The 24,773-nt window shown below is 42.2% G+C and overlaps 1 protein-coding gene across 2 annotated transcripts in view; it reads left to right on the top strand.

Moving 5' to 3' along the window:
* LOC116332645 (A disintegrin and metalloproteinase with thrombospondin motifs 20) overlaps positions 1–24,773 on the top strand; it is a 75,738-nt gene that overhangs the window by 15,416 nt on the left and 35,549 nt on the right. For both annotated transcript variants that reach the window (XM_039614886.1, XM_039614885.1), the window contains exons 4-15: positions 126–379; positions 2,764–2,847; positions 3,415–3,539; positions 3,645–3,685; positions 4,020–4,125; positions 7,274–7,420; positions 11,560–11,701; positions 12,866–12,970; positions 21,820–21,965; positions 22,126–22,307; positions 22,946–23,082; positions 23,239–23,356. In XM_039614886.1, the coding sequence (XP_039470820.1) occupies positions 126–379; positions 2,764–2,847; positions 3,415–3,539; positions 3,645–3,685; positions 4,020–4,125; positions 7,274–7,420; positions 11,560–11,701; positions 12,866–12,970; positions 21,820–21,965; positions 22,126–22,307; positions 22,946–23,082; positions 23,239–23,356 (1,587 nt within the window). The remainder of the gene's footprint in view (positions 1–125; positions 380–2,763; positions 2,848–3,414; positions 3,540–3,644; positions 3,686–4,019; positions 4,126–7,273; positions 7,421–11,559; positions 11,702–12,865; positions 12,971–21,819; positions 21,966–22,125; positions 22,308–22,945; positions 23,083–23,238; positions 23,357–24,773) is intronic.

The following is a 24,773-nucleotide window of genomic DNA, read 5'->3' as shown; positions in this document are numbered from 1 at the left end:
TGAGCCAGAGCACGGCACTGAACTGTAGATGTAGCTTGCTCTCTTATGAAACACCTTTATGACATTAAGTAGTCCATTAAAAAAAGGCTAATTACCACATGAAGAATATTTTCTTTCTTAAACAGAGAACTTGAAGAAGCCAGCCTCTTCAGAGATGAGAGGGACCATGAGAGAGGAGCTAGAATCTCTCAGAGCCCCAGTAGAGGACCAACGCGTGCATGAGAACAACTCCACCAGCCCACACCCAAGATCGCCCCGCAGGCGCAAGCGTTTCCTGTCCTATCCTCGCTACGTTGAGCTGATGGTGACAGCAGATGCCAAAATGGTGCGTCACCATGGACGCAACCTAGAGCACTACATTCTAACAATCATGTCAGTAGTAAGTAAAATAATGTTTCTAATTTTTTTTCAGTGTTTAAATGTGTTTTTCCTCGGTATTATTTGCTGGCATTGCCTTCCTTTATGAACATATTTACATTACTCTTTATGCTCACCTGTGTTGGGATTACATGCTACTAAAAGGTCTTTAACATACGGTGGGGTTAGTTGCTCAAGACCTTGTATGTGAGGAGAAGGGTTTTAAAATCAGCTGTTAAACCAATTTAACCAAACATCAATGACTGAAAGCTTTAGAGGTTCATTTAAAATACTGAAAAGTAACAAAACAAACTTCTCAGTGTTAGCCATGCTGATTGTTCACAGCAGATTTCACAAGTCATTGAATCGTTTAAATTTAAGACTTGTAGACTTATAAAATAGTCAGTTAAATTTGAATCAAATGTAGGTTGCTTGGTTGCTAAAGACGAGCTAAATGCATATTTTTTTCCAAGCAATGTTTAACTCTATGTGATCTGATTTAATTGATGCCACGTCTACAGCAGAGCTGTATTGAATTTAATGTGGTCTACACAAAGATGGAAATTTACATTGAAAACATGCATAGTCTTTTTCTGATTGTGACAGATCTCTAGAAAATGACCATTACACCCTAAGCCTTAATAAATATATGTATATATGTATATTTTTAATTCAGCCTGAAAAGTCATTTCCAAACTCAGTCAATCATAAAGTAGCTACAAAACTTTACAGCAAAAAATAAACAACTTCAGATAAGAAACTTCTTATGATGATCGTCTCCATCATGAGGGTCAGATTTTAATAATAAATCAATGACACTCATGCTATTAACCCTTTTTAAAAATGATAAACTCTGCTGAAATTAATGCAACAGAAATAAAGTGCAATCTGAGATTTTGGTCACAGTAGTATTCAGAAGCTTTTCAGTGAATGTGCCACATATGACAACATTTTAAAAAATTACAGTTCTGATGTATACGCAACATACTCTGTGATATATTTCCACTATTAAAGCAATTGCCCAGTGTAAACTGCAGTCCAGGTCTGTGTTTTTCTAGTCTCAGATTTTACTGTTTGGCATTTTTGGTCGTTAACCCCGATGTAACCTCAGCATGCTTCTGCATATGCCAAACAAACCCTGTTAGCCTGTCCAGCACCTTGACCTCTTTATGAGTCCTACTTTTGACTGTGAAGGAAGGCTGGTAATTAAGCCAGTGACACTGTGATGGACTGGGTAGTAAAACGTCTCAACTCAGGACGGGTTATTAATTGAACTGAGTCTAGTATCTGCTGTCTCTCTACACCATTACAGGCAAAATGTTTGAAACACTCATTTACTTGCAGAGGAGTAATGATTGTCAGTGGAGTGTCCTTAAGAAAGGTTGCTGGAGTATAGCGAGTGTTGCACTGGCCAGTTTTTTTTTTTTTTTTTTTTTTTGCAAAGTTCGACAGCAAATCATGTTTATGTCTGCAGACCAGGGAGCAGCCATACACAAATGCATGCTTTTTCCCCCTGTCCTCTTTCAAATGGTTACATTTGCTCTACTTTTGCCACAATTTATCCAAACTTAGCATATTTTTTTTCTATTGGTCATGCCGATAAACTGTATAGATATGAGCCCTGAGAGAGAGAGTATGCCTTACTGTTATTTTAAGAAGGTAGCTTTTAACCATGTGAAAAATGTTGCACATGTAGCAAAATATAAATTCCAAGAAGTCCAAAAAACAACATCGGCTCCTGAATGCATTTTGCAGTAATTTATGGTGTCGTCCCCCTCGCTTCTGGCTGTTAGACTGATTGCATGAGAGCATAAACTGGAGGTGAGAGTCTAATGAGCGGGGTCATGTGTCACCGTTGGATGACGTGCATACAAAGACAGCCTCGTTTTTTTTTACTCAACCTGGGCAAGCCTGGGCTACGTTTGCTTCCCTCTATGTTACGATGAGCTAAATGTTTATAGTAACTAATAAGTTCCTGTCATGAGGCGTACCCTGTTTCGGGGGACTGCTGGCTGACCGTGACACGGTTGCACGAGAAACGCAAGAGTAGCAGACGGGAAAAGAGTTGGAATGTTTTGCTGTCCTCACAGAGAGGCTGCTTCACATTTGTAGCCAGGTCCAGTTTCCTTCTTTTCTTTTTCCTTTTCTATGGTCTTCTGGGTGGGGGGGTTGTAATTGGTTTAAATACTTTGTTGATTAAACTTACCCTCAAGGAGGCACTTTGTGCTTTCTTTTGACTTTGGTGAGCTGCTGCTATTTTGATTAAACCAAAATAGAGCTTAGCTAAACGAGCCTTGACTGTGTGTTCCCATTCCAAGTATTTTAACTAATACATGACTCTAGCTCTTCTCTCAGGTTAGTGGAGGTTTGCATTTTTTTTGTCTGTGTGTTTTGTCTTTGTTACAGGTAGCAGCAGTGTACAGGGACCCCAGCATAGGAAACTTCATCAGCATCAAGATAGTCAAGCTTGTCATCATCCACAATGAACAGGTGAGTACGGGGTCTTGAATGCTCCGTGTACGCGGGTCATCTGCGCGTGGCTGACGTCATTGCAGGTGTCTTTGGCTTGGCTTTTTTTTCTCTGTGGGGCCTCTTTGAAAGGACACTGTCTTTCTTGTCGGGCTTATGTGGAATACAAATCATACTGTATTAAGGCTGCTAGCCACCTGCAAATGAAATGCTCTGTTATCAGTTTTTGAATAAGTAGGCATTTGCCGAGGCATTTTCTTTGGTTAGTTTGGTCACGGTGAGATTTTCCTCACGACCTCTGTTATTGAAAGGACCACAAGAAAGAACATAAGGTTGTTGCAGGTTGCAGGAAGTCATTGAAAAATGACCGATCTTTGTCCTTCTTTTCCAAAAATCCAGTACCTAAATCTTTAGTCCAACCATTATAATCATAATGGACAAAAACATAAGACATTAAGACAGGCTGACACATTAAAGATTCTTTCAACATGATGTTCTAATATGTCTATACCAACATTATTAAAAAAGGTTACTGTATGTAAGCCCAGTTTGCTGGTCACAGCCCCATTGTTGTTTCTTGCAAAACAGGAAGGTCCCACTGTGAGCTTCAACGCTGCCACCACTCTGCACAACTTCTGTGTCTGGCAGCAAAGCCACAACGTCCAGGACGACAGCCATCCTTCTCACCACGACACTGCGCTCCTCATAACCAGGTATCTGCATTTCCCACCCCTCACCTCCTTTTCGAAAGCAAGTCGCTCAAGCACGCTGCCCTGTTCAGAAGGGCTTTACAGGATGGTGTTTTTTCTTTTTCACAGGGAAGACATCTGCCGCGCTAAAGACAAATGTGACACATTAGGTAAAATTTTGGCTTTTCATGCAAAAATATCTGCACATAAAGTTCTTTTACAGTGAACTTTCCACTCCACTGACCACAGCTCATGAACTGTGCTGTAATGAGTTTATGGCAAGCTGTCAGCTAATAATATTATCGTGACAGAACAGAGTGGTAGAACTGGGAGGAGGGAGATTTGGCAGTGCTAATCTCTCTTAGGAAACAGAAGTTTTGATGCCTTTAATCGTCTCAAACGCTCAAGCAACTAATTTTTCTCCAGACACACTTGGCTTGTATATGTTTATGCGGATCTGTGTGTTTTCCTATGTGTGCGTGTGGGTGTGTGTTGACCCTGTAGGGCTTGCTGAGCTGGGGACCATGTGCGACCCATACCGAAGCTGCTCCATTAGTGAGGAGAATGGAATTAGTGCCTCCTTCACCATCGCTCATGAGCTGGGCCATGTGTAAGTTGCAGTTCTAAACCTGTGGCCCCACCACCACCCCCATAACTCTCACACACACACACATAGGACGTATGTCACCACTCAAAGCCAAGCTCGACTACAAAAGCCCTCTTATCAAGAGACACAGAGTGCAGCAGACACAGGTGCAAAACATAATAAAGAAAAAAAACCCTTGACTTTTAATAACATGCCAGCCTACAATGCCTTACTATAGAGCTCAGGACGTCAACCCTCCATTCGTCCGAGCTTTACCTTGATAGCTATAAGCTCAAAGACACAATTTTATGTGGATGCCATAAAAAAACCCTCAAAAATCTTAATAATAATTGGACCTGGCATTGATGAACAACAACAAAGATTGTCTTGGAAATGGAGCAAGTACAAAGCTAAATATTGTATTTAGTACTTGGAAAGCCTCCACCCCCACTCCTCAGCGCCAAAGACGGGTAAAACAAACTGGAGATGTCACATCGCCATCATGTGCGGCTCGCCTTCGAGCGGGTAATAGCGGGGTTATCACAACATGCCTTTCTGCCACAGAGTGTTTTCACAACAAGCAAATACTGCCACATGTGTGGAGTGAAGAAAGACTCGTACGCATAATCTGTCTTCAAATGACCGAGTCAAAACACATGACTTTATCTCTCGTATGAAGCGATGTTTATTCCAAACATCCATTTGTGGCGAAATTATGATAAATAACTCATTACCTTCTCATTCTTGCGAACGCTCCAGGTGATTTAAAACAGAGAGCTTACTTTTGGATAAAGACAAGGCCTCTGTCTTTGTTTTTTTTTCTCGTCTGCTTCTCTCCATCTGGGTAGTAAAAAGGCGCACTGTCAGTGTGAGCCTGTGAGGTAATAGTTAAGAATGAAAGATATTTCTTCTAGTTCCTCTGCCACGGTCACACATTTTTCCAGTGGAGAGACTGGACCAGAGCAGCAGCAGATGGACCGAACTTACACCCTCCCCTTTTTACTTCGAGTCTCATGTGGATCTGTTTATGCTAAAGTTCAAGCAGATGGAGGCCCACTTGGCTCTGTCTCTTGGCATGGCGGATCGCTGTGTTTGCAGGCGTGAGCTCTCATGAGTGTTTAGCGCTCTGAGAAAGCCAGTGTCAGGTAATGGGACCCACTCAAGAGCACTGCAGATTAATCAGAGACTTAGGCTAATGGATGGGAGGCCTTTCTCAGATAACTGCGAGAATGTGCGATTACTAATAGGCAGCGCAGGGATTTTTAGGTGGCGTGGCATCACTTGATAGCTCCTCAAAGGTGCCATGTATGAGGACTTAAAAAGTTTGTCTGGCTTCAGATGTCCCAGATCAAAAATAAATCTTCCTGACAGTTTGCAAAAGAAGTATATCAAGTGTGTAAAGTGCACACAAAAACCCCCCAAAACAGAAAGCTAATGGGATAAAATCACTGGGATTGTTAAAGATGGTTTCTTCTCGTGGACAATTCAGAGCAGCTAAGATGTGTAGTTCACAGACAGTGAGCTCTGCCTCTCTTGAAGTGCTTTTCAAAGGGTTTTAATCAAAGAAATACTTTTTTTTAATGCTGAAGATCCATCAAATAGGGTGGCAGAGCGGCACGGGCACAGTGATGTGCACAGAGCGATGCAGTTATTTTGTTAAGAACTTAAAGTGAGTGGGCTCGGATGCATGTAAATCACTGAAATTGGTTCCTCTATTGATCTAGCCACAAAACTGCCTGATTTATAACCTCATTACAGTAAAAGGCTCTCATCTCAGGATTTTAAGGTTGTATTCTCATTTCTATCCTTCGGATCTGGTTCAAATAACTCATCATAGCATCCACAATTCCCGGATCACCCATCATCAAAATGACAAAATCGACTTATTTGACGCAACATATCCAGTTTTATGTTTTCTCTCCTTTTTTTTTGTGAAACTCAATTCAATTCACTTTTTTTTTACATCATAAGTGACAAAAAATCTTTTGCATAATACCAGTTGATTCAGTTTGGATGTTGTGAGTATTATCCAACGGCTTGGTTTGTGTGCAGAGCTTATTACTGTGCCAGAGGCTTAATTATTTCCTGGGTGTTTGCCCTCGGGCCCTCCGTCTCCCGTAGGGTGGGCTTCATGCCAGCCATGCTAGATCTTGTTTGTGTACTGGTATGGATTGACCCTCAGCTCCAGCCCAGAGCACAGCACTGCCCCACATCCTGGCGTAAACATCTCAAGACATCATACAGCTGCATGGGATCCTGTGTGTATAAATACATGTGCACTCACGCGTGCATGTATTTATGGGTAATGCGCCAAACCGCAGTACAAAACAGGACATCTATGCTGGAGTGCACTGTTCTGGACATGATCAAGAAAACCTGCTCTATGAGACTGCCAGCTACAGACAGCCTGGATGAATTCATTAGTTTGCAGTTTCCATGCCTCATTACGTACAGTTATTCTTTTGCAAAGACTCCCGTCTCACTGCTTGATCGCTAAAGACAAATGCTCAAACAATTAGCTGGTTAACTGATTTTTGGACTTGCAGAAAATACAGGAAATATTATTATCTCAGCAGATGTTTGTGACAATGTTATTGCAGCTTTATTGGTAAGATTGTGTAGACATCAGTCTTGTTCTCCTGTCTGTGAGAGTAACTGATGTGTGAGGTGCTATTGCCCCCGGCTTTTTCTAAGCATTAAGCCCTTTGAGAATGTGAGACGGTGAACTTTGACCTCTAAGCTGGAGGTAGATCTCACTAGCATGTTGTTCTCGATGTTGAAGCCAATAGATGCTGATAGATGGAGTGTGACATTTTAAAGACAATGTTGCACCACCTACTGGCCAATTGGAGTTTTCTTGAAACTTTTAAAGGATTTTACTCTATAAATATTTAGCAAATAATACAAATAAGGATGTGCATGTATTTGGAAGTGGAAAACAAACAGACCAGTAGAGGAAAAGTGCAAAGTGTGAGGCATAACTAAAAGGTATTGCCGGATCTGCGGGCTGGTTGTGATGTGACCCCCTGCTACAAATGACTGGGAGTCGATCTTAGACATTTATCCTTTTTACTGTGGCATATCTAATAATCGGATGATAACCACTTTTTGTGTTTTTGTTATATATACCCCTCACAATCTCTAAATTCCCCCTTTTTTTGTTCTGCACCAGGTTCAACATGCCTCATGATGACAACCCCAAATGCCGGGAGGCAGGGATAAAGCACCAGTATCACGTCATGGCTCCTACACTTAACTACGATACCAACCCTTGGTCGTGGTCCAAGTGCAGTCGCAAGTACATCACCGATTTTCTTGAGTAGGTATCGGCAGCTCTCCTATCTGGTTCTAAATTGCTTCATAATCAAAACACATGACTCATTACGAGCTCTTCTGACGGGAGAGAAAGTGATGGTTTTTCCAACTGCGGCATGAACTTTTACATCTAACTGCTTCCAGTCTCCCACAGAACTCTGCAGACAGGTCAGTGTAATGTAAACTGTGTGGAGTTGTTATTGCCTTGTGTTGAAAGAGTATTTCCTGTTTGAATTTGGGGGTCTTCCTCAGCTGACCTGAGCGATGGATCTCCTGAAGTCCTTCATCTGTCTCCCTGCTCGGACAGAGCTATTTTGTAAAGAAGCTGGCCAAACAGTAATCTAGTCACTAATCCCATTTCATCACCACAACCTTGTGCATGGGGAGGTGGCTGATTCAGCTACTCCAAGCCCGCACCCACGGATGCTGATCCTGACTTCGATTTAAAATGGGAAATGTCAGTTATAATTACATCTTCCCTGAACATGACCCTTTAATCTTTGCCTCCTTTCCTCTGTTAATTGTAGAGGCCTTCACAAAGGACAGCCTTGTTGACCAGATGCGTCTCGAGAGTTAGACGATGGCCTCATATGGAGTTTTAAGGCCATGCTCTTTGCATAGTTTCCAGCCAGCCCGGACCTCAGCATCCAGTGGTTGGAACTTACAACCAAAGTTGAGAAGAATGTCCATCTGTCTCTTTATTGTTTGGATAAAGCTGTGTTGCTCTTCTGTTTGTATCTAATTACTACACAAAAAAACAGGAAGAGCATGACGTGAACATCAGACGCATTCATGCCAAACTGTAACATTTGTTAGTCACTTTGGATGTAACACACAGTGCAGGTATCGAGAAAGAAGCGCTGGCTTCGGTGTGGGAGCCGCAGTGGTGGGAAAGGCTCTTGAGAGTGCAGTCCAAGTGCTTTTGAAGTTTTTCGCCAGCCAACAATGAGCAGCATTGATTGAAAGTAGCACTTCTGCAGCACCACTCCTGCTGAGTGGACCGACCTGGTCAAGTATATCAGTGTTTTGACTGCCCATTCTTCCCGTAGAGTAAATTCAACCTGTAACAGTTTACAAAAAGAAAGGCCGTGCCACCTCTCAAACATCCCTTTTCAAACAGCAACAGATTCCCCAATGCGGTCCCTCTTGTCTGAATATTGTTGTAATAATATGCACTCAAGTCCCGTACCTGAAAGCTGATGAAAACTGTACTGTTGTAGTGCAGTGTCATTGTGTCCCATCTGCTGCATAAAGACACTATTCATTGCTACTCTGGCACTGTGCCATTTGATTTAACCCACAACATCCAAATATAAAATTTAAATGCAACTCTTTGACTATTCCTACCCTCTAGTTCTTGTTCATTTTGGGGAAACCCTATCGATTTCCTATGTACACCTCAAATTTTGCCTAAGCAGAAACAACTCTTATAAAGTATAATGTGAAATCATTATAAATAATCCATCAGCATCTATTTTCTTGACGAAAACTAGGAGATACTACATCTACTTTGTGTTTATTCATATATAACTCTAATTCAAATCAATTCAATTTTATTTATATAGCACCAAATCACAATAACAGTTGACTTAAAGCACTCAACAATCACATGACCCCTTTTTAGCAAGCACTTGGTGACAGTGGGAAGGAAAAACTCCCTTTTAACAGGAAGAAATCTCAGGCAGGACCAGGCTCAGGGAGGGACAGCCATCTGGTTGGGGATGAGGAAGATAAAGACAATCTTCATACAGTTGAAGACAGAATTATCAGCCTCCCCCCATGAGAGTAGTCACATATTCTTTCTTTATGATTCCTTCCACTTTGAGATGCACTTATACGTCCCTACAACTTAATACCACCACTACTGTGTTTCACGCCTCTCCCGTCTTACTCCAAACATAAACACTGTCTCTTTAGTCAAATACGCAGTTTAGTCTCATTTGACCAAAGGACCCACTTCCAGTATCTTTCTCCAGGTTGTTCCTGGCATATTTAGGTCTGGCTTGAAGTGGTTTCTTCTGCAGTGAAGAGAAGTTTTGCTTGGTCTGTGAATTCAGTCCATTCCTGCACAAAGTTCTAGTGATTAACTTCCTTGAGACCACTATCCCTGACTTGACTAAATTGTTAACTAGTGTCTTGGCAGTTCTGGGGTTTTTAGACACATCTCTGCCAGGCTTGTTCCGTACTGTGTGACTCTTTGAATTTCTTGATGTTACTTCTCACTATAGATCTTGACACAACGCTGTGATAAATTTGTAAATCCATCTCCTGCTTTGTGAGCATCATCTAAACTGATTTCTTTTGTTTTTGGCATGATTCGTTCTGAAGTGACAGCTCAAAACCTTGCTGATGTTTTTACACTCAATTGTAAGAGAACGTTAAGTTTTACCTTGGTTTTACAAGTTTTAAGCACCACAAAGTAAAAGCGCATCTTTGCACAGCAGTAGTTTGTCCTATGGCTCAATGAAAAGGCCGTTTTTTTAGGGGATCCTGATTTTATTTTATGAAATAATTCTGTTTTTGTGTGCAAATATAAACAAATTTATACTTTCTAAAATAAGCTAGTATGTTTAGAAATGTTTTGTTGAAAAAACACTTGTAAAATGTGAACAATAAAAACAATGTCGCCCTCATCGTTAGCTTTGTATTTATCTTGCTTCATATCCTCAAGTGCAACAATAATTCATTCTGTCAGAGGCGAAACACTGACATGACAGACTTGCTACCGTTTGATCGAACACTGCACATGTCATTTAGCTCTTTGTAGAAGCCTCCAATCTGTCATGAGCTGACCTCTTGACATCTTGCCTTTATGGTGTACATTGTTTAGTCTCATGTGACAAGCACACAATAACCGAGTCACCTTGTAAATAAACACACTTTCAAGTCTCCCAAAGGCTTCCAGGTGTGAGAGCTCTTGTTTCCAGATGGGAATTGGCTCACCGTCTTGAATCCACACAGCTGATTTTTTTGTCCCCCCTTCCCCAGAACATAGATGTTTCATTTAAAATATGACCACAATGACCCCTTCTCCCTCGGTCTGTCTCGGTCTTAATAATAATTCCATTAAGTTCCAGTGCACCGATTAGACAGATGACCAACTGCTGAAAGACACCGTAATATGGGACTGTCTGAATGATTCCTCGACAGGCTGCTATGTGTTTTGCATTCAGTGTCTTCAACTGCTGCTGTTTTCTTCTTGAGTAATCATCCCCTCCTCTTGCCACAAGCCAGCATTTGCTACAATTTCTTACATTATGGCTGGAAATGAAAGGGTAAAGAAACAAAGTAATGGTAACGGAGGATAATCCTGTGTAATTATTGGCCTGTCACATCAGCTGGTGCTTTGTTGAGCAGGTGTTTTAGGGCTCGATCCAGGATGAAATTTGTCAGAGCAGTGCAGACATGTTGTCTAATTACACATCTATACCTGTCTCATCTGAAAGTTTCCTTTTCCCAAAGTAAACAAAGCGAGAGAAGATCCTTTGTGGCTCGCCTTGCTCTGCTAACATGTTTCATTTGTGCCCATTCACGGCCGTAAATGCTGATGATTTTATACGCAGGCTGCTGGTGGATAGACGCAGTAAGTCCAGCTGTGCTTTTGTTGTCTCTTTTATTGTGTCATGGCTCAGGGTGTGGCTCATATACGGCACAATCTGTCATTATACTGCAGCGCTGGGGCTGGTGCAGATTTATTTAACTTAATCATGGTGCTTTAGCATTCTAAATGTTCTTGTTTGCCTTCAGCAGAGGAAAATACATCTGATACAAATGTGATCAGTAAGCAGATCCCTTTTTTTGTCTCCATCAAAATACTGTTTTATTCAGTCTGTGGCGCCTAACTCCAGTTTCACAGTGACAGCGTTTGCTATTAGGCTTTTAGGGGAAAGCGGTATCAGTCTCTCTCCTCGGTAACGTTACAGACCACCCACAAGGAAAACACATGTGAGGATGATCACAGACAGTGACACAGAGATGTTTACCTTGCTTTTATGAAAGAGATGAAGTGTACTGATACATTTTAGGGTTGAAATTACTACATTGTTATAAAGAATTCTGTACTGTGAAAGTCTGCCTGTTGAATGTGTACATGATTTCTTTTGAATTTATTTATTTGTTTGTTTGTTTTTTTCATTTTTTTAGCACCGGCTATGGGGAGTGCCTCCTTGATGAGCCTGTGGGCAGAACATATGACATGCCCACCCTCCTCCCTGGTCAGCTCTACAATGCCAACAGACAGTGTGAACTGATGTTTGGTCCCGGTTCCCAAATTTGTCCTTACTTGGTAAGTTGCCTTGCTATCAAAATAGATTAAAAAGCCATGGTAAAAAATGGAAGTAAAACATTCCTTTACCTGAAACATTTGAGGGGACAAAAATAAGGCCAAGGGGCCAAAACTGACCCACCGAAGGCTCCAATCTGACCCACTGGACACTTGGGCCAAAACATTTGAAGCAGGGCTTAATTTTTGGACTTTTAACTGAATTTATTTGAATTTTATAGCTTTTCTTACTGAAACTCCGACATGGCCATTCTTATTACTCAAACCTAAGTAAGATATAAAAACTTCCTGTTTTCTCACTATTTTTATAGTTTTGTAGTAGTATAGTTAATAAAAGAGGAAAAAGGTAAACAAGGACATTTTCTGTGAATGAACAAAACTTTCTTACAGTGTGTTTTAAGGAGCTACCACATATTTTTCTGTAATTTTACACACTTATTTCTTATGATTATTTCTTACTGTTATATATCTTCCATTTAGTACAGCAGCATTTATTTATCATGTAGGAAAACTGTTACAATTGCACATCTTCGTTCTTATATTAAGATATCTGAGGGATTCAGTTTGTAGTTAACCCCTTAAAGCCTGAACCATGAAGTAATCAGGAGAAAACTGTAGTGTTAATTGAACCTCCTGACAAATTAAAACAAGGAAACTAAATATCAGTTTGCATAATTGAGTCTGAATTCGTATCATTTTTGCTACATTCTTCATTTTAGTGTGATTTAATTGCTCATAGTAGCATACTGCTACTGTCTCATAGTATATATCAGGTATTTTAGGAGAAAATGAATCACACTGTTGATGTAGAGGTCTTAAAAACTCATGTATCAAATATGATAGACTTGCCATTATGGGGTCAAACTTCTTTACACTGACCGAAAGGGGAATCAGAAAAAGTCGACTACCAGCTGCTTGGATTGAAATGTTTGTAGAATTAACATACTGGGACTACAACCACATGCTTTATCTCTCTTATGTAAGACCAATATGGCTGAAGCAATTATTTCTTCTGTTATTCAGTGTTGTTGAAAAAAATATTTTGGCATAAGAGGTGTTTTGTACGTGCTTTGAAAGCTTGCAGGATATTCACATCACAGAAAAGCTCTTTTCCTGTTAATTCCCAAATGATTTTCTACTTGCGTTTGTTTCTTTTTCTCCCCACAGAAACAGTGCAAGAGGCTGTGGTGTACGAGTGCGGAGGGGGACCACAAAGGGTGCCGTACACAGCACATGCCACTCGCTGATGGCACTGACTGTGGACATGGAATGGTAAGTCTCTCCATGTATAGATTATGTGAAATCATCTACACCAAAATGCTAACAATTTTAAGGAAGACACTTAGGGTGTCCCAGCTGATATTCAAGACTTGCCCGTTTGAGAATGTAAGTGTAGATAAAGCCGCTGCTGAACCTCTAGTGTAGGTTAAAGGTGCAGCACAGAAAACAGTCGTTGAGCACTGAGCTCCATAGGATTTTTTCCACCTTCTTGCACAGTGGAAGGAAAACATATGTCTCTCATCTAGTAAATGGACACGATTAATTACTTTGATGCAGTGAAGGCTACCAATTTGATATTTCTGTCAATGCATTTAAATTAATGACACAAGCCAAACCTCTAATGGAGTTCTGTTTTGAATCATGATGCCTTTCCCTGCTAGTTCATTTCCTCTGCCAAGAAAAAGGAATAATTTATCATGTATTACTCTGCTGTCGCCACATTGATTGTAGAAACCTGCTCGAGTGGGTTCAGGTGATGGTCCTTGTTAGAAACATGAAGCTGTACTCTAAGTGTTTTATGGAGACCCAACCCCCCCATTAGCCTTAGTGTTCCCCTCGCTCTGGGATGCTATGCTAATTAGGCCTGAGACGGGTCAGTTACTGAAGATATGTGGAGAAAAGGGTGAAAAAGGAGAAACGAAAATGTAAAGGAAAGAGGGAGAGAGAGCCTTGATAGGGAAAGGTAAATACATGGGCCCTTTGAAAAAGGATGCCGACCGCCGTTCACAGTTGAGTCACCTTGTTGTGAACCCACGACCCCAAAACCTCTTTAAAAGGCGGGTGATTGGGTCAGTGGTCAGGCCGTAACAGAGCCAGTCTGAGGCCAGCCAGCGCTCTCACAAAAGACCTCACATCAGTGATTCTGCTGGGCAGGAGGTGGGGAGGAGAGGGCTGAGGAAAGCAAGGAGGAGTTGAAGGAGGCTGTTATGGTGGGCTGGTGTTTAGCATTCAAAACATGCTGGAGAGGAGGAAAGAGAGGGAGTGAGAGAAGGAGGGCTCTCTTTTTCTCTTTAACCTTATGCCCTCCAGCAGTCTTGTACTGTGGACCCATGTAAATCTCGTATCCCTTGTATCCTTTCATCTTGCTCCATCTCCCTCCTCACCATGTTAGGTCCTGGATCAGCCCAGTCTAGCGAAGAAAGGTTAACAGGGGATAGCTAACATCTTAATCCAACTACAACAACCAGACTAAACAGTAATGGTCCTGGGATTGTAGCTCCCATACTGCTCTCGACCTGAATGTGGGAGAAACACATAGAGTTCAATCAGACACGGGTTTGCTTTATTAAAATTCAACCCCTTAATCCCACTGGAGCTGATTTAGCTAGATTACCACTGATGCCTGATCTTGAGTGGACACTGTAGTCTAAATCAGAATTCATTTAAGGTTTAAAGAGACTAGGTTTTTTATGCATAACAGAGTTATACAAGAAACTACTTGACACTGAAATATACTGTATGTGTATCATGTATAGTTACATTTTAAACAGATTTAGCTGCGGTTTAATCTAGCCCACAACTAATTTCTATTTCAAACTCAAAATTACTTTGGTTACTCTTTCACTCTACAACAATAAAAGAGTCCACTGGCAACTTTGTGAAGCACTATGTAGGCATACACTGCTTTGAGCTAAATGCTTAAGATACCACCTTGCCTACATCGGCATAGGTAATAAATCTAGACACATGCTTTCGCAGGCCACTTTTGTAGGTATGAAGTACTGGAAACCACTGGAAACAATTTGATCGATGTTGACATGACAGCATCACACACATAAAGCAAATCTCCTGTTCCATTACATCCCAATGGTGCTCTATTGGGCCGAGATCAGGTGACTGTGGAGACTATTTGAGTACAGTGAACTGTGCACTGTGGTCATACAGGGATGAATATGGTCAGCAACAAATAACCCAGGTTTTTCCCATCATCTATTGTTCCATTTTGGTGAAACTGTGCAAAGTTCAGTTTCCTAATCTGAGACTGACAGGTCCCGCTGTGGTCTTCTGCTGTTGTGGCCCATCTGTTTCAAGGGTTCCACATGTTTTGTGTTCAGTGATGCTCTTCTGCATACCTTGGATGTAATGAGTGGTTGAGTTACTGTCGCCTTCCTGTCAGCTCGAAGCAGCTTGGCCATTCTCCTCTGACCTCTGGTATCAAACAAGGCATTTTCACCCAGAGAACTGCTGCTCACTGAATGTTTCCTCCTTTTCTCTTTTTTTCTGGAATAACAAATCAGAGAAAAATGTTCTTTCATTTCTGCCTGTGTGTGCGTCAGCAGTGGCACCACCTTTGTTTGTGGTGCCGAGGCCCAGATTCATCTTCATGCAGGGTGCTCTTTGAAGTGGCGTTAGTTGAAAGAGCAGGGGACCCTACACCAACGCTCACCTGCCCACACAAGTGCTCTTTAATGTGGTGTCTGAGTGGGGTGTGCTTGTGTGTCTTTGAGCATGTTTAAAGTCTGATAATCTGCATGCCCAGATGACTCCTCTTCATTCTTTTGTGTCAGAATTGCGTTGCTCCTTCTTTACATGTCTTGGTTCTGCTCTTGCGTTGGTCCGTGGTTAGGTTCAAGTGTTAGGCTCTGCATGGGCCTTGGCTTTTAGCTGTCAGATCTGTAGGATTGCAGCTATGGTCTCTGGGATAGGGGTCGGGGTGGGGGGGTTTGGGACTGAGGAGCCCAGCTCTTTTCAGATACGTGTTTTGTTGCTTACTGTGTCGTTCTGAGCGATTCCATGTCATCTCGTAAACTAATTTTCCCTCTTGCACTTCTGTGTTGTTTGGGAAGAAGTTTTGCTCTCTCCAGTTATGAAACAAAGTTTTGACCACATTGGGTAATTGAGGTCGGTGCCTCAAATAGTGGGAGAGTGGCATGTCCTGTAAATGAAAGAGGGAGGTGGAGAAAAACTTTGTTTGTATACTGCTCAGTTAAATCAGGGCATTGGGCAGCGCAGGGTTCATGGGTAGTTTTCTGTCTCTCTCTCTCTCTGTTCCCTTCTTCTCTGAATATCTCCAATCCTGCCTTTTTGTCTTCCTCCCACCCTCTCTCCCCATCTTTTGCTTTCACTGGGTGCCGGAGTGAGTAATGCGGTCACATGACCTCGTGGCCGCTGCGTCTGTCATCTGGCTCAGTGGGCCGTGCGCTAACGAGGGCATCCCATCACTTGTTGTCTATAAATACCACCACCACTCTTCCTCCCTCCTTCCCCCTCCATCCTCTCTTTTCTTGCCCTCTCTCCTTTGCTCTTCCCCGTTTCAGTCCCCTCACCCTTCAAAAGGATGCCGCTTTCACGCCTGGCTGCGACTGTTTGCGTGTGTGTTTTAATTGTGTGCTTCAATGTGTGCGTTTATTGGAGAAGTACCTGTTTTTAAGTGTGAGCAGATGCACATGTGTAGATGTGTGCATGCAACTATGTGTGTTTGTGTGTGCATAGATTAGGAGCCAGCCTGCATGGTCAATAAGTGTCAAGCTGAAGTGCAGGACTGCTTGGCCTTGTATCAGTATCCTACCCTTTGAAGATCCCAGTGCTGCTTCTCACCACGTTGTGGCTCAGTGGGTGGCAGAGGGGCAAAGGAGAGGCAACAGAGCTTAAGCTGGCTCTGTTTTTTCTGGATGAAGGTTTTGACCTAAAGCATCTCAGCAAGAAATGACAAAGTATTCAATGATTTATTTATTTATTTATTTTTTAAATTTAACGTGGTGGGTGCTAGCCAAGTTTTTAGTGTGTGAAATATTTAAAAGAAAGATTTCTACATACTCTTGTTCGTGGCTTAATTGAACATTAGTGTAAATTTAGAAACAGGAAGTTGCTTTTGATTTCCAGAATCTTGTTTGGAAAAGAATGACGACCCGCTCTGGTTTCAGCCATTTAGAGTTGAGATAGTGGGGTCTTGAAAAGTGAAGCTGGAGCAGAATGGAGTATGCTGGCGGAGGCGATGAGTGTTGGCTGGATCTCCGCTGGCAGCTTGACAGACTTGTTGTACGATGCCGGGACAGGCAGTGCGTTTGTGTGCACTCTTGTGCGAGTGTGCACGTCTGCATGGGAGCTCGGGATCGCGAGGCCAGTATCAGTGTTACTCTCAGCTAATCTCTGGGTATTTGCAGGATGTTGCCACTTTGATTTGCTATCATCGCAGACATATCTGTGGGTTTGGGGTAACAAGAGGATTGTTGTTTTCGCATTCATGCAGTTTGCCGATTGAAATACTGTGTCCGGATACCACTGAGTGGAGCTTTCATTGCATGTGTATTTGCTTGATTACGGTATAGTGTGGTGACATTTAAACCCGTCGCTGTGTGGAAGGCGATATATCCAGTGGAACTTGGAAAGAGTTACAAGATAATGGGAACACAGCAAGAAGCTGAAAATACAGCATCCGACTGTAGCAGTGATCCCACTTCCTGCACAAGCCCAAGCACAGACTTAACGTAGAAAGCCTTTATTACCTTAAGAGGAGGTCATGTTTTTGGTCGAGTTTGTGTGTCATTATTTCTGTAAACATGATAGCTCAAATACTTTGCACACAACTGAACTGCCCAGGGCACTGGGGCACATGTGTATCAAACTTAAACAAGCTTTTCTTGCTTGAGCAGGACTCAAAGCCTATGGATGCTCTATGTTACATTCCAAGTATGAGAGTCCTCAAAGTCCCAGGATGTAACTATATAAGAAGAGACATGTTGATTAGTCCATGTGCAGTCATTTTGCCAGTCAACCCTCCCTGGCTTGTACAAGGATGGTTCAGGGAGACACTTATGAGAGTATTCTCTTTGAATCACACTGACGTACACAATAATGTCTCTGGCTAACTTGTTAGCAGGCAGTTGTCTCTTTACACGTCTTACAACGACCCAACATAAGCAATCATTTAGAGTTAACATATGTGCCTAACAATTGTATTTGTAGTCTCCACCACTTCCTGAGGATGTTTGAGTTCAACTTTACTAAAAATAACCAATAAACAAATAATTGCTGACTCTGCCTGTCTGTTGTTTGGTAAGTTTACCTGATCTATTTTTGCTCACACAGATGCATGCTGCTGAGTAAAACGAGTCTGAAGTTGAGCTTGTTTGTTACAGCTGTTAGCAGGAACCTCTTGTGCATTTGTATGTAGATTGTGTAATTGTATATCTAAAACCAGGTGAGCACATATATAGGTAAGCACTCACTAGTCATGGGCTTGAGAACAGTATCACAGCCAACTATGGAAGACTGCACAAAAGTGTGTCTTGCATAGATCTTCATTTTAGCAGTGCCTGTCCAAAGTCAGAGACATATAGAAACCGATGAACATTTGACCACTGGCTGGTAGATCCAGCTGCAGTTTCTCCGTGACCACATTTTGCCATAATGACACATGAAAACATACATGTACACAGCAGCTGCACGAGTGTTACAGTAGTTACCTGGACACAGGATCTGTCGGGATTAAACAGCAAATGGTACTGTGTACTTTTATACCCTTGAGTGGCATTGTGACATTGTGGCTTTTCAGTTCTAATCACAGATTGGGTTTATATTTAAAGGTTTTTTTTCTCAAAAAGGGTGATCAATTCACTAAAATCAGGCCCTTTTTTATTACGGAAATGTTATTTACACTCCTTGGAAAGACGGAGACCACAGTGAGGTGGCAAATGAGGACAGGAAGCTAAGAGAAGATAAAATTAGAGGTTGTTGTTTCTCCTCCTGTCTGTCACACCTTCCTCTGTGTCTTCTTATTTCTCTGTCTTGTCTTATGTTCTTTTAAGACCAAGGCCAAAGAGGAGACTCGAGGAACTGACAGTGAAAACACATGCATGGGCTAAAAAATGAGTCTGTGTGTATCGACTCTGTTAAAGAAGCTGTAAGGTGACTGATTTCCAGTCGTATGGCCAGCAAATGGAAGTGCTGCCAACAATCCTATGTTGTCATGGCTGGATAGCCTCTACAGCATCCCTCACCTCCAGGTCAAGCCATAAAACACATAAAACGTAATGACGCCATATTGAAAATCAACAGCGGTGGTCCATGCCGTCGCATTTTGAGGGGTTGCTCCAGATGTTTCTAGCATTTCTAAGATTGCAGTCTGTTTTAATTTTGCATTGTTGGGAGGAAAGGGGGGCTCACAGCTGCTGGAGACAAATACACAAACCCCCAACCATCCGAGGTGAACTCCTAACCCAGAGGCATGAGAAAGGCACTGCCAGCATGAAAGGTGATGACTTTTGGAAATGGCCGTGTTAAAATGAAAGAGCGGAGTGCTTTTAAAATCAGTCCTCTACCTTCTCATTCCTCTTGTGATGTATGGCTTGGGTTCAGAAATGAGGCGCTCTCTGCAACAGTTTCCTGGCAATTACAGGGCGCTAACTTCCAAAGCAGCTGAGGTGCTCAGAGCAGATGCTGCTGTCCTTACTATTTTCACTGTTTGAGTTAGCATGCTGGCAACTGCTCTCTGTGACTCCATGGGCTACTCATTTAAACTTTATTGAGTATGTTGTTGAGAGCCAAGAGGCAAAGGTATTATGTATATTTCAGCTTGCATGATCTATATATGTACATGCATGCAATATAGGTGTATGCACATATGCATACTTTGATATGAGCTGGTAAGTTAGCTTGAACCTTTGTGAAATTTCTAATTTGAAACACATGCTAGTCACAGCTGGACGGGTTTCTCTCACGGGAACTCCAAGTGTCTCAACACATTCCCAGCTGAGGGCAAAATTTGACAATCTTTTTAGCAAAAAGAGGCTCGCCTGGTGTCCTTAATGGGGACTTGGGCTTTGCTAAGTGCGCCTTTTTATTTCAGTGTTTTCCAAATGTGTATATGCGCTTTGGTAAGAAGCTAATTGGAACTGAGTGTGGATCCCAGAAGCCTTCAGACCCAAAGCAGTCATTCTTAACACTTAATACACATTCACATTTGCACACTTATGTGTGTTTTTTTTTCTTTTTTTTTGTTTCCACTCCACTCCCCATTCCTCCTTCCTTTTTTTCACCACATCACCTTTTCAGGCCAAACAAAACGGATGTAAACAGAGGGTGCCAGCATGGATAGTGGAATGCCTCAGAGACTTACACAGTCCCTGGTCCTCTGTGACAGACAGTCAGCCTTGTGTTTGACAGCTCCTTGGGTCCTGCTGCCTGTCTGCACTCTGGTGGTCTCCGCTCGGCCTTTGCAATTCACCGTGAGTGGATAAGGGGGGATGGGTAGCCCTGGAGAACAGGGATGCTCAGGTCTGGGTTGACACTCCTCAAGTTGAGCGTGGGGGGCTGTAAGGGGAGGGGAAACTATTTGCTCTAACAAAGGAAAGCTTTTGGACTTACTGCCTAAATGTGTTTCTTTGACAATTCCATGAACCCGGTGAGCTCCAAAGTCCAGCACCTGTTTGCCTTTTTCTGTGGCGTGGAAACTATTTCCACTAATGCACATGTTTTATCAAATTCTTCTCAACGCTTTCCATTTTATTCCTTTTCTTAATTCATTGTTTGCGCTCTAACAGAATTATCGGCGCCTTCAGTTTGCATTTACGCTGGACTCGGACTCAGGAGGAGTGAGCCCGGGAATTCTTCAAACTAGGCCTGGATTATGGAAATGTTTGTAGCTTGTTTAGTCCATACCCTGCAGCTCTTAACACCTGCCTGCCATTGTGTACAGACTTTACACTCCATCATTAAAGACCCACAAGTGTGTAAAACACACATGCAAACAAAGCCAGGATAGCAGAAGCAGCCAAATAGTACGTGCTTCCATGTGGTTCTGTGTATGCCCTTTTGCATTTGTACATCTGAGGTAATGAATACATGTTGTTAATTTGTGTTAAAGCAGAAATTAGCCAGGTCAGCCATTGCCCAGGAGCTACCTCTGATTGATTGACCGATCTCACTGGTTAATGAGCTAAAATGATAAAATTCCAGTCGAGTAAATGTTGCACAGTTTTGTTTCCATTTTCTCATGAGTCTTCAGAACATGACGCAGGGGGGCAGGGGCTCAAATGCCTCGCAGTGGAAAAAGGATTAGAGATAGTAGATTCATTTCTCAGCTGATCGGAGCTGGGGGTGGGAGTAACAGCATGGACACGAAGCTCCCATGGCAAACGGAGTGCAGTCAAAATAAACACTGTGAGGTGTCCAGAAAGAGCATTCTCCTTTTCTGGTTAAAGGATAAAAAAACTGAGCAGGAGAAGGGAGCTGCTGATGTCAGGCTAGTAATGAACTTTCTTCCTCTTGTTATCACGACTCTAGAGTTTCCTTATCATGGTGCCACTGCTCCCCTCGCCTGTGTGCCCGGACGGCGGGCTACGTACCCAGACAGACGCCGTCTTGTCCTGCATTCTTTCTGTGAACAGGACCCTCTGATATCTTAGTCACTGAGAGGAGGATTTGGTTACACACAAAGGGAAATGTGCGTGCTGTGCTTTGCTTATGAAAGCGGTATTAGCTCTTTTTGGCAAAAGTTGCTTAGAGGGTATACACTGCTTGACACTGGATGCCTTATTTGTGGGATAATTGGGTCTGTTGCATGAAAGCTCTGTGTTCCTGTATTTTGTTTTTTAATTCCGAAGATGGCTTATAAAATAGAAAGTTTGGAATACAGGGGTCAAGTTAGAGATACACTAAACCACTTTTGTGAGTGTCAAATTACCATTGTGTTCATTAAATTTCCTCTTACTATCGATTGTGTTGTGGAAATGCAATTTTCTCTTGTGGGACTAAAAATCTAATAAGCAGATGACTGAGATGGCGAAGAGAAACACTGTGCCCAGGTGTGCTGTACTAGATTATGTTGCCTTCAGTAATGCAGGGGTTGCTTTTATACATTTTAACATGCTCTCTTCTTGCTTGTGTGTGTTCCACTTCAGTATTGCAGACATGGGATGTGTGTAAACAAAGATTTGGACCTGCAACCAGTCCATGGCGAGTGGGGTCCCTGGGGGCCCTACAGTGTTTGCTCCAGGTCCTGTGGTGGAGGAACAAGAAGCACCTCTAGAGACTGCAACAAGCCTGAGTAAGAAATAATGAGACTGTTATTGACGGTCATAGCGCAAATATGTGTGTGATAACTGTGATTTGGATGTGAACAAGATGTGTAAAGATCATTTAATATGATCTTTAAGTTCAAATTTTGCGTAACGCCTCTGTGATCTTTAATTTTCCCGTTGTTGTAGGCCCAGAAACGGCGGTAAGTTCTGTGTGGGTCGCAGAATGAAGTTCCGCTCCTGCAACACTGAGCCATGCCCACGAGGACAGAAGGATTTCCGGGAAGAGCAGTGCTCTCAGTTTGACGGCAAGCACTTCAACATCAACGGTCTACCTCCCACTGTCCGCTGGGTCCCCAAGTACAGTGGCAGTGAGTATACCCAAACCATGCATCCAGGGCTACACCATCAGCAACACACACGATTTAAATCCAACTGTGCATGTAGTTTTAACTTAACTTAAACATTCAACTTAAACACCACATCCCACATTTTTAAAGTGATTTTTGTTTGCATCCAATTACTCACAGTTTGCACGAATACGTAAGACAGACAATTTTTGTTAAGAAATTGGTGAATGTATGATACAAATCTACAGCTGTATTTTTTTTAAGGTGTCCTTATGTAAACCTTTAATTGACACTAATCAAGGGCAACATAAAGTCTTTCCGTATGAACTTCCTGGCAGCTTTCTCTTACAGATGTATGTCAGGCCCTGCCTAGATAGTCTGCCCTATGAGATTACCATCTGGCAAAGTTGCTGCAAGTGATTCGTTTAGTTAATTGATGCTGTTGAAGCAACAAGCCGAGCCCCGGAGCGGGTACACTGTCAGATACCATGTGATACAATCTAAATATTAGAGATAAAGCAAGAGTCTGCTGAGAGTCACAAAGAAGTAAATTGGTTTAAGTTAAAAAATTTATATCCTAAGCATTTGCAGGATTTCACTGAAAATGTATTTTTATTGCTCAAAATTTTAATTTAATTATTTTCTTTGTATCCTTTAAGTATTAATGAAGGATCGGTGCAAGCTCTTTTGCCGGGTTGCTGGGACTACGGCATACTATCAGCTGAAGGACCGCGTGATCGACGGCACACCGTGCGGGCCAGACACTTACGACATCTGTGTGCAGGGCCTCTGCAGGGTATGTCTGCGTGCTCCTTGTTTTTCCCGATTACACTCAGAGCAATACTTGCTCACATACCCGCCGACGCCGTCAGCTTCAGCTTAGTTGCGCGCTGTCAGGAGCTTCACTCTAAAGCACACATTTCTATCTTTTCTATCTTCTGCACTTCTGCAGCAAGCGGGCTGCGATCACGTGCTGAACTCAAAGGCCAGGAACGACAAGTGCGGCGTGTGTGGCGGCGACAACTCATCGTGCAAAACTCTGGAAGGAACCTTCAATGATGCTCAGTATGGTAAGTCCCTCTCAGCTCAGATTGCACGCCCTGTCCATTAATAACTGACTGTTCCACAAAACATTCAGTATGTCAGCACATTCTGCAAATAAATAGGCTGTTATAAATTGTATATGCAGCAAACATAGACGAGCTTAGATGCGGCTTAGTTATATGCGGCTACAACATTGACATTCAATATGTTCATATTAGGCACTGATGTCATGTAAGGTTATGGTTAACATATTAAGCTTGATATGAAGAACAATGTATGCTTTGGACAAATTTGGGGGGAAAAAATACATGAAAGCTCTAAAGCTTTACAAACTGTGTTCATGTCACTCGGTCTGGTCTTTTGATAGCAAACACAAACCTGACGTCATCCCCTTTCAACTGTGTTGCTTAAAGCAGTGCCTCACTGTGGGCCAACTGCTGATTGCATCCAATCCTTTTTAAGTCTGGGCAGTAAAACAGGACCAGTATTAGCATAAAAAGCTATGGGTGTGGCCTCTGCCATTTGTACTGTGCTAGTTTGGCACTCAACTTTAGCATCTCTATCCATCTTCCTTTTTCTGTGCTCCTTTGACTCAGGGGTGGCAAAGTGTTTGAGGACTGTATTCAACCAAATCAGGCACTGACCTCAGCCCTGGAAATCTGGCTTAACCATAAGAAAGACAAAAAGAAAAAAGGAGTGGGAGTGTAGCCCAGGCAGGATATCCCTCTGCTCCTGTCTTGAGTCTGAGCCTGTCTTCTTGCCATTGAACCTTTTATTCTTTTTCTTTTCATGTCTCTTGATTTATTCCTTTTTTTGTCCGCGTTTCATTCATTGTGTTTACTTAGTTTTCCCCTTAATCCTTCTTCACCAGCCTACACAAAATGATGAACTGTCAAGCATAAGTCTGGTTCCTTTTACTTGTAAACAAATATCTTTATGTTCTCAATACAATTTGTATTAAACATGTTTTTGTAGCTACCACCAAGGCCTGAAAAAACTTTGTTAAAACACAGGAATTGGTGACTCACTTACATTAACTGTTGATAGTTATTTTGAATCAAGCCCCCACGCACCGTCCACCTTTTACTGAAGTTTTCTCAATGTTCTTTACTTAAAATGAAAATAATCTGTACACAAAATACTTAAGGGATTAAAAACACAAGCTAATTTTCTTTAGCAAAGAAAATACTATATAGTATTCTTTCTGGCTAGTGCCTGTACGAGGTAAACCAAATCATTCCACAAGTGCAAGTTTCTTTTGTTTTTTTTTTAACCTCGGGGTGTTGTATTTACTATTCTTTTCTGGGTCACTCTGTGGTGAGGGCTGATTGTGTGTGCGGTCAGTCGCTAAGCTAGGGGATACCACGTAGCCTCAGGGAGGGACTAGTGTTGCCTGTTCCTCATGTATTTCTGTGGGCCTGTGAGCTTATCGATCCCCAAGTG

The sequence above is a fragment of the Oreochromis aureus genome, linkage group 7, assembly GCF_013358895.1.
Source record: "Oreochromis aureus strain Israel breed Guangdong linkage group 7, ZZ_aureus, whole genome shotgun sequence".
NCBI classification, from domain to species: domain Eukaryota; kingdom Metazoa; phylum Chordata; class Actinopteri; order Cichliformes; family Cichlidae; genus Oreochromis; species Oreochromis aureus.
The sequence above is the reverse complement of the archived record's forward strand: the minus strand, read 5'-3'. Positions and strand labels throughout refer to the sequence as shown.